This window comes from Lepisosteus oculatus, chromosome 15 (genome assembly GCF_040954835.1).
Source record: "Lepisosteus oculatus isolate fLepOcu1 chromosome 15, fLepOcu1.hap2, whole genome shotgun sequence".
Taxonomy (NCBI): Eukaryota; Metazoa; Chordata; class Actinopteri; order Semionotiformes; family Lepisosteidae; genus Lepisosteus; species Lepisosteus oculatus.
Window position 1 is genome coordinate 1,204,292 of NC_090710.1, and position 14,194 is coordinate 1,218,485.

At 36.7% G+C, this 14,194-nt stretch overlaps 1 protein-coding gene across 1 annotated transcript; it reads left to right on the top strand.

Moving 5' to 3' along the window:
- The first annotated feature begins 344 nt into the window (after positions 1–344).
- Positions 345–13,286, top strand: rsph1 (radial spoke head component 1). The gene is made up of 8 exons (XM_006638968.3): positions 345–472; positions 910–1,023; positions 4,955–5,060; positions 5,227–5,317; positions 5,934–6,069; positions 7,537–7,608; positions 11,762–11,882; positions 13,034–13,286. Exons 1-8 carry the CDS (start codon positions 419–421, stop codon positions 13,198–13,200), a joined length of 861 nt encoding a protein of 286 aa, XP_006639031.1. The 5' UTR covers positions 345–418; the 3' UTR covers positions 13,201–13,286.
- The last annotated feature ends 908 nt before the right edge of the window (positions 13,287–14,194 follow it).

The window sequence follows — 14,194 nt, forward strand, 5'->3', positions numbered from 1 at the left end:
TCCGAGTGATATCTGAAAGCAAACAGAATACATATCACGAATACATACAGTATGCATGAAGTAATAACTAAAGGACTGTGAGGTTAAAATGAGTTTTGTCGAGGAAAAAAAACAATTCTCACACATGTATATGAAGTAAACGAAGAAACTGTCGTCATCACTTTGATTTAAAAAAACTAAACAAATGAGTCAAACAATTCTCACAGTACAGCCTCTATACTCAGTCGCACTACAACACGTATTTAATCGAACCTGTGGGTTCAGGATAGTACGGCAGCGGCGAGGTCTGAATTGAAACTTCTCCCAGTTGTCATGGAATCCATTACCAAAACAAACGCTTACGGTTGCTAGGCTACCGAGGTTTAAGTTAGTATCCATCTCTGTGGGACTGCAAAGTCTCTCCGGTGGGCTGTGCGCTATGTCGGACGTGGGATCCGAGGAATTTGAAGAAGAACAGGGACCCTACCTCGGGGTTAGTAGCAATTAATATTTGTTTATTCTTATAGTAAGATTTAACTGGTAGAATTTTTCTAAATTCACCTCCTGAAAGCAAAACGTATGAACGAGTAGGGCCTGTACTTCGATTGTAAAGTGAAATAAATGAAGACATTTTAAAAAAGAGATATAACTCTAACTAAACTAAATAAATGTATTCCTTTAGCTAGATGAGATGAGTTATTTCTGTATTACATTTGTTCTGTTTTTTCACGTTTCATGAAATTTAAAATTAGTCTACTTAAGCAGTCATTTGGGTTGAGGATGAATACCTATACAGCCGGGACGGCTGGATTGCTGAACTGGCGGCAGCTGAAAGCCCTGTTCTCTTAGGTACGCCTGTGAAACACGTTTTCTTCATATAAACGTTTCTAATTGCTCTTCCTTAATTGTCTGCAATGCCTGGCGATCAAGGAGTACGAAGGGGATCGCAATGACGCCGGGGAGAGGCACGGAGTGGGGAAGGCTGTCCTGCCTAATGGGGATACTTATCAAGGACAGTATGAACACGGACAAAGGAATGGACAGGTAAAAAAAAAAACGATGGTAAACCTTTCAGATTTAATATGTGAACAGTGACAGAATGTGTCCTGATTGTGAAAATGAATAAAAAGTTAAACACAGGATTAGGACATATACTGTGCATAAACCTTATGGAGGAGGTCACAAAATGTCATAGGACAGTGGTAGAATTGATGCTCTGAAATCCATTAATGAAAGAGCAACTAGATACATTCTGGGGTATAAGGTAATTTCCTACACTGCCAGACTGAAGGAACCAAACATTTTAAGTCTTGAACAGAGAAATCTATGAGGGGACCTTCTTGAACTATCCTTAAAGGCTTTTACCCTGGGGTATTCTTCAGAATGATCATGAACTACTAGAGGACACCAGTAAACATTGAGAGAAGGAGGCACCTCTTTATGGAAAAAAAATGAATTTTCCTAAATATCAGAAAACTAACAGACTTATTTGCTGTAAAGTATATTCAGTACCTTGCAAAAGCATTCATCCTCTATCAGTAATAATCAATTTCCAATGATGTCCTGTACCATGTACAGTATAAACATTTTTTTGTCTATTAGCCAATATTTTTATTCAGATTTTAAATGTGAACACAGATTTCTGGGTGAAAGAAGTTCAATGAAAGCAAAAACTGCAAAGAAAAATTAAAAACTAAAATATGTCCCATATTTATTCTCCCCTGTGTCAATACTCAATGGATGCAGTTTTGGTGGCTATTACACCTGTACTGTATGTTTTTTTTGATGGTTCTCTACCAACTGCACCCTGGAATGCACAGACCTAAAACTGGGAAAGTATTCACCTTTCAGCAGGTTCCCAAACAACGTCATAGAGCTTGAGCAGGTTTGCAAAGAAGAATGAACGAAGACTGAAAAATTTGGTGCGCAACGTTGGAACAGACTTTCTTATCTGCAAAGACTCACAACTGTATTTGCTACCAAAAGTGATTCCACCAAGTAATTACATAGGGCAGTGCATATAATACAAACGATATGTTTTTATTGTTTTTTCTTTCCAGTTTTTGCTGATATTGAACTTTTCTGAATAATCATGTACATTATAGGTTTGAGTTTTCAAGATTTGATTAAAAATACACGCCTTAAAAACAATTAAAATACATAATTTTAAAAAATGGACATCGTTGGAAGGGAGTGAGCAAGCCACTGTAATTATGTTCCTGTCTTAATGCCTGTTATGTTGCCAGACTGTATTCCCTCTGGCCTGGTCTATATTCATAGCTGGCCTGGGAGTGTGAGAATAGGGAGGTGGCTTTGCATCAGATGCTGTGTTGCCTTGGACTCGGACCTTGGGGGCTGTTGTCAGAAGACTGGTACCTACAGATTAGAAAGGAATCTCTTGCCACGTGGTGGGAAGGAACTTTCTGGAAATGCTGGTTGTGGCTGCCAGTATGAAAAGCTTCTCTCCATAAGACATCACAGCCCCCAGTGGAAATAAATAGGGAGACTATGGGATTATGGTTGCCAGATTGATTGGGGTCTCTTGAGTTTTGAAGCTGTTAAACTAAAGTGCACTTGAAGTACTGTTATCTTTGGACTGTTTATTTAAGCTTCAGACCACCTCATCATGCATTGTTATTCCTTAGGACTCTCATAGATTCTTAGATTCACTTCTGTGGTGTTAGACAGTTGGAGGACAATGAGAGCGCCCCGAGCCTGTGTTGATTAGAAAGCAGCTGAAGTGTACTGAGCTCCTGGGAAAGTTAGAACATTCTCCAGGAAACTAAAGTTAATTAATTACACATTAAAATGTAAACCCTGCACTTAACACAGATTTCGTGGTCTTCTGTTTTACAACTATTGTTCTCAGGATGCAGACACTTTAATACATTGGGATATGTTTGAAGAGCTGTAGTTAGATGTGTTGTTATTGATCATGACATTTCAAGAAGTTCATAAATGAGGCTCATGGGAGCTTTGACATTTTTGTTTCCTGTGACATCCTGTAATAGTAGTTATGTGTACATGTTGTACATTATTTTCCCTGTACCAAAATTACAGTGTGTGTCAGAACATTATCTTCAAAATGGAGTCAAAGTTGAACTTTGGAGTTTCCATATTTATAATATAATGGTATAAATAAGGTTCTCTATAAGCTATACGATGGCTGTATAAGTAACTTGTTCTACCACAACAACTTTTGACCCCAAGTGACATTTGTGCTATTTTCACTAGTTAGAATAAAGCAAAACAGGTATAGAGGTATGACACTAAGAGGTCAGAAATCTTTCATTATTAAGATATTCAGATTACAATACAATTTGCTAAAATAAAATGGAAGACTTTTCTGTCCTTTTTCCCTTGACTCAAAATGTTTCGAGACCTTGCAAGAGATGGAAGTGAAAATATCCAGCCCACCTGGCAGCTGTTGTGGGTGGACTGTGCTGTCCACTTGCATGACCAGCAGTGCCAACTGTGATGCTGATGATTTCTTCCTGTTCTCCTGCTCCAGTGCTTAAATGCCAATATTGCTTTGGATGACTGCCACAGATCTTGCCACTTTTTTCCTTACTTTTCTCCAGGAAACACTAACAACATGAACCTGTTGTAATACAGAAGGCCATATTGTTTCTCTAGTAGCTAAACATTTGATAGCAGAGACATCTCCAAAGAGCTCATTTCATGCTGAGTTAAGTCTGCAGTAAAGACTCTCGGCAAATAAATGTTGAAAGCCTACCCTTTTTATATCTTTTTAAATTAAGTTTTAATCCTCACACTGTTTTACTAGAGTGTTGTTTAGCCTTCACCCATGGCTTGTAAAAGCTGCTGCTAAGTAGCCTCTGAATGCTCATGACGATCTTTATCATATTTGTGCCTCCAAAACTATGTGTTTGAATAATTAATGTAGGCAAGCATCTGTCTCCATGTTTAACAGGGCACGTAAACAGAACAGGTTTGTAAAACTGCTTTAAAGGTGCATATTGGTAATTTGTAAATTCGGCTTTCTCTCAGCTGAGATGAAAGTTGCTAATTCTTTTACTTTACATTTTATAAGGAAAAATTGTTCTCTGTTCATCTCAGTGATGAGACTATGCAAACTGCTGAACAGTGTTACTGTGATAACAGTGTTATTTGAAAGCATCTTTTTGCATGGGCTTTAAAGTGAATAGGTGGTCAGTGTTAAACATTTGCTGAATTTGGACATTAAGCACAGATTTTCATTGCTCCAACCCTGGAATCATTCCCTAAATCAAGTTTTTAAAGCTTTTTGTTCTATCTGCTTTTGAAGCACACTGAAGTGCCTTGGTGTCTCCCAAGTCAAACTGTGAGTACAAGTGTCAGTCTTGAGTGTCAAACTGCATAAATGTGTGAGCAGGGTGATTTTAATTCAATGCTTAAAAATAGAAAGAATATTTTGCCTGTTGGACTTCCTCAGGTGTATGGAAGAAAGAGAGAAAGAGGTGGGGAGAAGGCGTGTTGTTGAGAGGTTGAATAAGAAGGACAAAAGCAATAATATGTGAGAATGGGTGTAGGAAGTGAGAAAGTTTGTTCAATGATATGGAAATTTGGGACATGATTTCCAGAAGACGTTTAAAACCCAGAAATCTGTAAATGAATGAAGTAATGAATTGATCATTGAGAGTTGGGGGAAGGTGAAAACATACAGTAGTTGAAGGATAATTTTGGTTTCATTTTCATATCATTCTGGAATAAGAATCCTGGAATCCCTGTAAAGGAATACAGATGGAGAGTAAGTGGACAGGTAAAATGAATAACCATAGTCAAAAAGAAATCTTTGATTATTCTAATGTCTTATCTGAAATATTTGTATTTGCATACTGTAATTCCCTGCAAAGTCATTTGGTCTTATTTGTTCTTTTTTTTAAATCTTCAGCTCTCTGTCTCCCCCTCATGTGATAACTGTACCGCTGTAGGAGAGGAAAATCTAAATCTTATCCCGCTTATTGTGTTACAGGGAACCTATAGGTTTAAAAATGGTGCTCGTTACATTGGTGAATATTACATGAATAAGAAGCATGGACAAGGTACTTTCTACTACCCTGATGGATCAAAATATGAAGGTTAGCATTTTCCTGGTTTGCAATGTAAAATTTGTGAAATATTTTTGGGGAAACATTAAGTAAAGTACACACATATATATATATAGTACCACTCTATGTGGTTTTATTTTTTTATTTAACATGCTAACACTTTGAAGTTTCTTATATACCTGTTGGTCCCTCACAGGTGGCTGGGTTGATGATCAGAGGCAAGGTCATGGAGTGTACACATACACAAATGGAGACACATATGATGGAGAGTGGATGAATCATCAAAGGTATATTTTTCTGACTTGTAAAAACAGGGTTTCCATTCTGATTTTCTCATGTTGCATATTGCTACTTATTACATTCTTATTTTCACTGATGTTCTGGAGAATTATAGAAGGGTTGCAGGAGAATTTTGGGAGCAAATACTGTTTTTTTAATTATGAAATCTAATTTAGTCTACTTAAAGGGTAGTAATTCAATCCTGTTAAGGTTACAGAATTAAATCCTTTGCAGTGCTTTTTCGGAGTGACACCACTTGAAAATAAGACAGTTGTTGCCTGGAATATCTGGATAATGACATTTCTAGCCATTTGATATTTATATATGCTTAATTTAAAAAAAATAGCTGTTGTGTGCTAAATTTAAAAAGTGAGACAGTATTTATACAGTGAAGAAGTGAACAGTGCAGTTAGTATTGATATTGCAATTTTCAGATATTGTTCTCAATAACCCCTTAAGTACAGAAGGATAAGCAATATTTAAACTGCTGCACCAATCCCTTAACCTTTCAACACTTTATCAAAATGAAGTTTATGCATATAGTTCCATGTCATCTATGCAGATGTGGAAGTTGAAGTGGAAACAAGCAAACGTGATCATTTCTTTCATTTTTTTACTTTTCAGGCATGGGCAGGGTGTGTACACCTATGCAGATACAGGATCAAAGTATGTTGGCACCTGGGCGCTGGGCAAACAGGAGGGAGCAGGAGAATGCATCCACCTTAACCACCGATTTCAAGGAAACTTCGTCAACAGCAATGCAAGTTGCGAGTCCGACTCAAATGTTAACATTTTAATATTTAATTACACAAAATATTTTGTATCATACTGTGAACCCCCATTGAATAAAACCCGCTGTTCTCCCTGACACAAAAACAGTTGAACTGTGTACATGTTGTGTACTCATCATAGTTCTGAGAAAGATTGAACCTAATTCCAGTCTATTTTTAGAGCAGGATTGCCTTCAGATCAGATTGTTGAAGATGGTATATAGGATTGAACTAGACTTTCCATTAGGGATTAAAATCTGGTGAAGATGAAATGTTCTTCATACTCTTCATTCCAACTATGCCTGTCCTTGAGAAAGTTTATCAATTAACTTGACTGGAGGTTCCACATATTTTGACCTTGTGCATTTTGGCACATTACAGGACAAATACACTGAATTGTATAAATTGTTTTTATTTGGTTGTCAATAATTATTTTTTAATTAATTTCAGTACTTAGTACTTTTAACACCAAAGGACAATAAGATGGTTTTATTATCATAATATTGAGAAGTGTGAGATTACTGGGCAATTATGGGGAAATGTAGGTGAAATTAAGAAAGGCTGAATCTAAGTGTAGCCAAGTGTAGAGAAGTGTAGTTCAGGATTAGCACCCCTACTCTAAAATTGTTCTGTGTGATGTTTATTGACCACATGTAATCAGGACCTTTGTTCTAAAATGTGTTGTCTGGGGAAAAATATCCACCATCTAGTTCAGCAGCAGCCAAGGTTTTCCTAGAAGATCAATTATAATTATTACTTAATCAATGATTTACATAGCACTTTACATATAGGAAGAGATCCATGTCATCCTCTGGTGAAATGTACCACACACTTAAGTTCATGGTAGCCATTCTGTAGCCCCATTTAATCTACTGTACTTCCACTGCAGATCAACCAAATTTTTATATAGGCCAGAGTGTGCAAACCTCGATGAGAATTTAATTTGGACACTAGGGTTAACACCCATATTCTTGTTAACAGTGTCAAAGGATACTGTTTGGGCCTAGTCATGCTGAGCTTCTGAGATCTCATGAGATCAGTCCTTAAGAAGTAGTATAGCATTAAAACTACACTGTTTTTGATTAAGATTAATGTAAGCAAAAAATACACATTTCAAGTTGTGTCAAATGACATTTCTAGGAGAAAATGTACTCCCACCCCCCAAAAATATATATGCCTGCCTGAATAACTGGTGTCACTCCTGGCTTCATTGTATCTTGAGATACATCCATTTACATATTTAAAATTTTGCAGAAGCCTAGTGTGGGATTATGTGGTATTGCACTTCCTAAATTGTACGAACCCAGGAAAAGTAGATGTTAGAAAGGATATACTTTTTTTTTTTAATAGGTTGGATGTGTACCCTTACATTGGCACTACTTAAACATTAGAAGATGAAGAAGTGAAAATGTACCTAATTCACAGTATTTATTAACATGGCTTTGCTTTGTTTCTAGCCTTTTGGAACTGGGAAGTATGTCTTTGACATTGGCTGTGAGCAGCATGGAGAGTTTCTACATGTGGAGCAGGTAGGCAGAAGCACCAATATAGAACTGTTCATTGTTGTCCTATTCTGTATTGACAGCATCCACACTATTTGCCTAAAAACATGCAGTGGACTCCAAAAGGGTGCCCCTCATTCACACTTATAGTGTACATCCAGGAGATGGTTAAATCTTGTCCAAACTATTTACAATATGACAGATTAAGATGGAAGCCACAAGGAGCTGTCACATTGTCCATGGTGCGTTTACAGAATGTTACAGGCATGTTTGAGCATTGTTTTCATTGAATTGAGTATTAATGTTTAGTTCAGCAAGATTTCTGCAGGGTGTTTCTGGCATTGTATTCCTAAGATTCTATTTGATTGTGAAAATGTTTTTTTATAACCAAGCAAAAAAGCATGCAGAGCAATATGAAGGGCTATCATTTCAATAGTCAATGTTGTGAGTGTTAATTAACACTGTGTTAATTAGTGTTAATTAACGTTCACCTTACAGTTTATGCATCAGAATTCAATGGAGTGTTAAATTATTTAAAGAATGAATGTAACAGGCTGTATTTCTTTTTAGGCTGAATGTGAAATTTTTAATTTCATTCAATAGGTTTTGTAATCTTCCCTGATTGATAAATTAATCTCATTTTTGAAGGATGGAGGTGACATCAGTAAGTTAATTTAGCTGTCTTTAATTCACATTGATCAAAATCATCTGCTGAAAACAATTCTAGGTAGAATGGTAAGGATGTAACATGAGGCAGGAAAGGGAGTATGGATCCTGTGCAGGACTCAGGAGAGAGAGAGAATTCCAATCCAAATCACTAGGCTAAGACGAAATCCAGGAAACAAGCAAGAAAGTCTGATAATGGTTGAGACAGCAGGAGAATAACAATCTGAATCATAAGACTAAATTGTAATTGAGGGGACAATCAAGAGGGTCTGATAACGATTAGACAGAAAGAAAATAATGCGGACTAGGGAGCTCGAGGAGAATCTGCAAAAGTGAATAGGGAAGTGAGAAAAAGGGGAACTGAAATAGTGATGGGAGTGAATAGTGATAGGTAAATTAGTTGCAGTGTGAACGTTTGTTAAAGACAGTGCGGGTGGGAATGTGAGACTGGTCAGAGGCCTGTGCGGAATGCGTGACAAAGGATCAGCCCAGACTGTATATAGTATGTAATCCCTCACATTTAACAGCCAAATCTACAGTACTTGGTTAATTTCAGCAGTTACTGTACCTCTCATTAAATCATTTCTTTTTATCTTTACAGATACAGGCAAATAAAAAGCTTACTTCACTTAAAAAAAAACAATCTCTACAGATTAGCTGTCAAAACAAAATTGCTAAAATTACAATAGAAAATCACCACAGAACTGACTTTTTTCATAGAGAAAGAAAAACCTGAGTGAAAAGTGTAGAATAATGCAAATTGTTGAAGTATCTTGCATGGCAGTCTGAGATTTAATTTTGCTTTTCAGCCACTTTAATTTTGCTTTAAAAGTAAGTGTCACGTCATCCAAAGGAACTAACCGTGGGGTGCAAGAGAACGGAAAAAGACCCATATGCGTAGCGGCGAGACGGGAAAAAGGCCCGGACTCATTAGTGCAAAGAGTTCAGGAATGCCGTATAGAAACCTATGCCCTCAGGGAGCGGACGTGGGGCACCCTGGTGCTAGGTAGGTCTCAGGACATCCGAACGTCAATGCTGAGCCATGACAGAGTGCAAGACCCGGAAATATATAGCCCAAGGGAAAGAGGGGAACCGGAAGTACAGCAGACCGGAAACTAGGGACAGGACAGAGAAGGAGCGCCCCCTGGCTACAGAGGGTGTGACAGTAAGAAGCTGTTTTTTTTGGGAAGGAAGATTTTCTAGATATTAAAAAAACAAGGTAGGAAAACTACAGTGACCCTAAAGTACTCTTCAGCAAAGGAAGTAAATGGAGCTGCCTGAAGGAAACTATGAGATACAATATATAAATAAGACTAGAGATCTTAGAGGATTATTTCACATACTATAGTTACCTAAATGTGCTCACCTCAGTAATAGTAAACTATTTTATACAGCTCCTTAAAAAATCAATCATTTAAAAACACTAAAGTGAGTTTACAAGAAAGGTGAAAAAAAGTATACTAGAAGCACACAAGGTAATCTATTACATGATACCTGTGCTCTTTTGAAGGAGTCAAACTTGTATGGCAGTCGCAGTGCTTATGGACAGCAATAGCTTTGATCTAGGAGGTCTATGTATTTCATCAATAAAAAGAATCGGTACATTCCCATACTGCTCAAATTGGAATTGAGGTTTATTTCCTCGCTGGGGCAGAAGGAGCTGAGGTGCACTGCTGTCTGGATTAGGGTGTCACATTTGGTTGTGTTTTTGTCTTCTTTTGAAAGCACAGATGTAATTAAAGCTCTGCTTGACAGGAGTGCTTTATCTTTCGGGCTCATGCTTTGGCTCTATTCACAGAGAACAGGCTGAATTAGATTTCTAACCTCTTGTCTGTTTCAGAAAATCGGAAAGCTAGAAATCTAAAATGGAAAAAAAATAGTATATACTGTTCAGTTTTTTCATATCTTTATTTCTTCTGGCTTTATTCCAGCTGCACTTTAAACTGAACTATTTTCACAAAAAAATGTTAAATAATTTTAAGCTTTTCTCAGTAATATTTGGGATAATTCTGAGGGTGTTTCTTGAAAAGAGTAGGTGTGTTACTCAAGTGTCCTGGCAAAACTTTACCAATCATGGCAGTGTTACACATTAGTGGTGGAAGGGTGTCCCCATTCCCTGTAGAGCTTTTTGTGTGTAGTGTCCAAAAAAGTGCTATATAAATGTAAGGAATTATCTTTACCATTCCCTACGTATTTTTAAAAAGTTTCACATTTTCTGACAGTAAGGCAATATCACTGATTTTTCAATAATTTATATGACTTCTTGAAACTTGTTAGCACATTCTTTTTATTCAGAATCAGCAATATGAGAGAACTTGTAACAGTATGTTTTGTTACAACAGTGGTTTTTCAAGCTCTGGTAATTTACTTGTTTACCAGTAACTCTCGCCAAGGAATTGGCCAGGAATCTCCCCAGGAATTATTATAATCTTTTCCTTAAGTTAGCAATAATCTAAAATAGTAGGTAATTTTTACACTAACGTGAAGATCAAAACAGAATCTTATTTTAAAATAACCTTTGTGCTTAGTCTTTGTGAATAGAGTTCATAGTGAGTTATTAACTATGAACTATGAACTATTAATCTTAAATTATTATTTAAGATTGCTGTTTTGATTTTATATGTGTGAAGCATGACGTATTGCCCACTGTGCCTATTCCGTTCTGTTTGCCTATATTCCCCCAGCCAGTACTGCTTGTTCTTGTTTCTACAATAAGGTCATTATCATGCTGCATGATCATGCATGATGAAACACTGTTGAATAGTTATGAAAGCACATAAGCAGACAAAATGTTTCTGTACACTTTAGAAGTAATTCTTCTGCAATCATTAGTTCCAGAGATGACATACCTCCACCAAGCTTTAAGCAAATTATTAAGCATCACAGGGGTAGTGTATTGGTCTGGGCATACTGTGCGTTGTCACCTCTGGAACTAATAATTGCAGCAGTTTACAGAAACATATTCTTAAAACAACACTAATGTATAATTTTTGTTTGTTTCAGAGGTAGGGTTGTTTCTAATTTTCTGAATGTCACAATAAAATTTTAAAAGTATAAATCTAGCAAGACACAACACACATGAAAACCTAATATTGTGAATAATTAGTATTTAGGGTAAGAAGAAGCAGAGTACTGGTACAAAAAGCTTAAAATTTTAAAAATCCTATAAGTGTGTAAAGATTTCTGAAAGCTGTCTTTGTTGACTTAATTGAAAATTCAGAATTGTGAAAGGTATTGAGAAAGACAATCCATGGGATACTGTGATTGATTACACAAGTTTGTATGGAAAATAAGCTCAGTAGCATAGTGTACAGAAATAGGAGAGACACTTCTTTACAAACAGAAAAATGGTTAAAGCTGTCATTGTGGCATGCTTTATGAACATGGGATTCCTGGGTCATTAAGTTACTAGTAACCAAACAAGCAGTAGAGAATGAATGGTTTCCTCTTGTTTGCACTATTTTCTTCGTTTGACATTCTTCAAAGAGCAAAAGTGGTCTGTTTCCTGTGCCAGGATAAAGGTGAAGGGGAAGATGAGGATCCCATCAGTGCCACTGTACTGAAGTGGAAGGCAGACAAAGTGACTGCCATGACTCTCTGGACTCCAGTCGAGGAACTGAAGAAGCAGCCAGCAGGTGGACATCGACCCTTTCCATTCTGGTTTTTACTTGGCACACTCGAGATAAACTACAATTCTGTGTTATTGATTGTAACAAATTAACTTGTGTTGTGCTGCCTCTGTCTTAATACTTATTGATCTCTGTGGTGCCTTTGACAGTGTGGATTAATCTATTCCTCTGCACACTTTTGTCTCCTACATTTCTGATAACACAGAAATGGTCCTTACTCTTATCTATCCCTAATTTCTTCATCTACTCCTGTTCTTTGGGTTTTCTCACTTGTTCCCATGGCTTTCAATATTGTTTTGGTGTTGATAATGCTCAAATCCTTTTCTTTTCATTCTGTTGTTTACTCTGTCTTCTCCTGTATCTCTTCCACAACCATCACCTCTTGGCTGATGTCCTATAATATTAAACTTTCCTCAAAGTCTGACCTGTTTTGTTCTCCGTTCCTTTCTTTCCTCTCTCTGGACATTAATGAGGTCTTTTTCTCTTGACTCCATCACCCCTTTCCTTATTTTTCAAGAACCTTGAACCTTGAACCTTGAAGCATTGCAACACATTTCTTGTCTAGCACATTGCTCAGAACATGGTCTTTCCTTCCTTGTCCTTTTCCGAACAAGTTTTAGTACAGGCCCTAGGCAGTCTCCTGCCTAAACAATTGTAGTGTTTCCTGCTAACGTCATTCGTCCGCTCCAGACATCTGCTGCTTGGCTTTTTTTTATTCTTCCTCACTTAGCCCATGCTACTCCATTATTCCAATCCTACCATTGGCTCCTTATTCTAGTTCCTGCCTAGCGTTGCCAAAACCATTCTCCTCTTTCCTATCTTCACTCTCTTATCAATCCCTACAGACCCTTTGCAAAGTAGTGACATATGATAAATTATATCAGTGTGGTAGTAAATGGTGTTAAGAGTGAAGAAGAAATAATCAAGCAGAAGAGGATTGGAAAGAAAAAGAACACATGTGCAAATCAGCCTGTCCAGTTCAACATGGGTCTGTACTTTGTGATTATCCTGGAAATTGTTGTTCTTACTGGATATATGATTACATTACTAAGCTGGGTATGGCTAGTTCAGAGGCTGGGGCCTCTAAATATCTTGAACAAGGTTGCTGTAGAACCTTTTTAATGTAGAAATATTTACATTTTGTTTATTCAATGCAGCACCTGGGGAGGTGAAAGAGAGTGAAATACAGGCCACTGGGCCTGAGCCTACTATAGCAGAGGACAAAGAGGAAACAGACCTGGTTTCTGAAGTGGGAAAAGAGCCTGAGGTGGAGCCAGAGGGGACTCAGGCATTATCTACTGCCCCCGAAGAAGTAGAGGAGTGACTGCTGCAGCACGTCAGAGACACTGCTGCCACTAAATGAAAAACTATACAGCTGTACTTTTAGGCATGAATAAATAGATATTTTTACTAGGTCTACACTTTGTCATTTTTAAAGCAAAGTAAAAATAGTAAAATGATTTAAAGCATAATAAGGGTTTCAAACAAGCACATTTAATTAGTTCTATGTTTTGAATAGTGGATTGTTACATTTATTAAGTAAGATAAATAATCTGTTTATCCATGTTGGCTCACAGTTTAAATTACAAAATGTTTAAATTAAATGTAAGCAAACATAAAACAACAGAGAGCATTAATACATTATGATTATTTATATTGTCTTTCTTGTATTACATACTTGGCATTTTACAAATAAATTATTTCTGTTCATAAATCTTGAAAAGTCTTGCTTTGATGTGATTTTGCTGTAGTACCTTAATCTGGTCATGTATATCAATTCTCTTAGACTAGGAATAATTATTGTTGCTTTCTTTGAACTCTTTCTAAGGCTATTACTATTCTTTTAATGGTTTGGTGTCCAACAGTAAGCACAATATTCTAAATAAGGTCTTAGTAAACCATTGTAAGGCTTGAATAGAACTTTCACCGAATTAAAATCCACATTGCTATGTGTATATAGAAAAATTTTCTCTTGATAAGCATATAGGATATTGTACAGTACATAACCTGCCCTTTGAGTGCAGCTTTCTGTTGTTCTGAATTATCTATGTGATATATACAGTACAGTATATAGTCTATGTTTTTACATCCTGTGTGGATCGTACTTGTCAACATTTCAATTTCTATACCATTTGTAATTTTCCATGATTTTAGTAAATCCATTGCTGCTTTATCTGTGTTTGCCACTCCCCCGATATTTTGTATCATTTGTAAATTTAATCACTTATTAACTATCATTTCTGTTTAAGAATCAACATTTTATAAGGGTCCTTTTCAGAAGCTTTTTTTGTAAATCAAAATATATTACTAAAGCACGT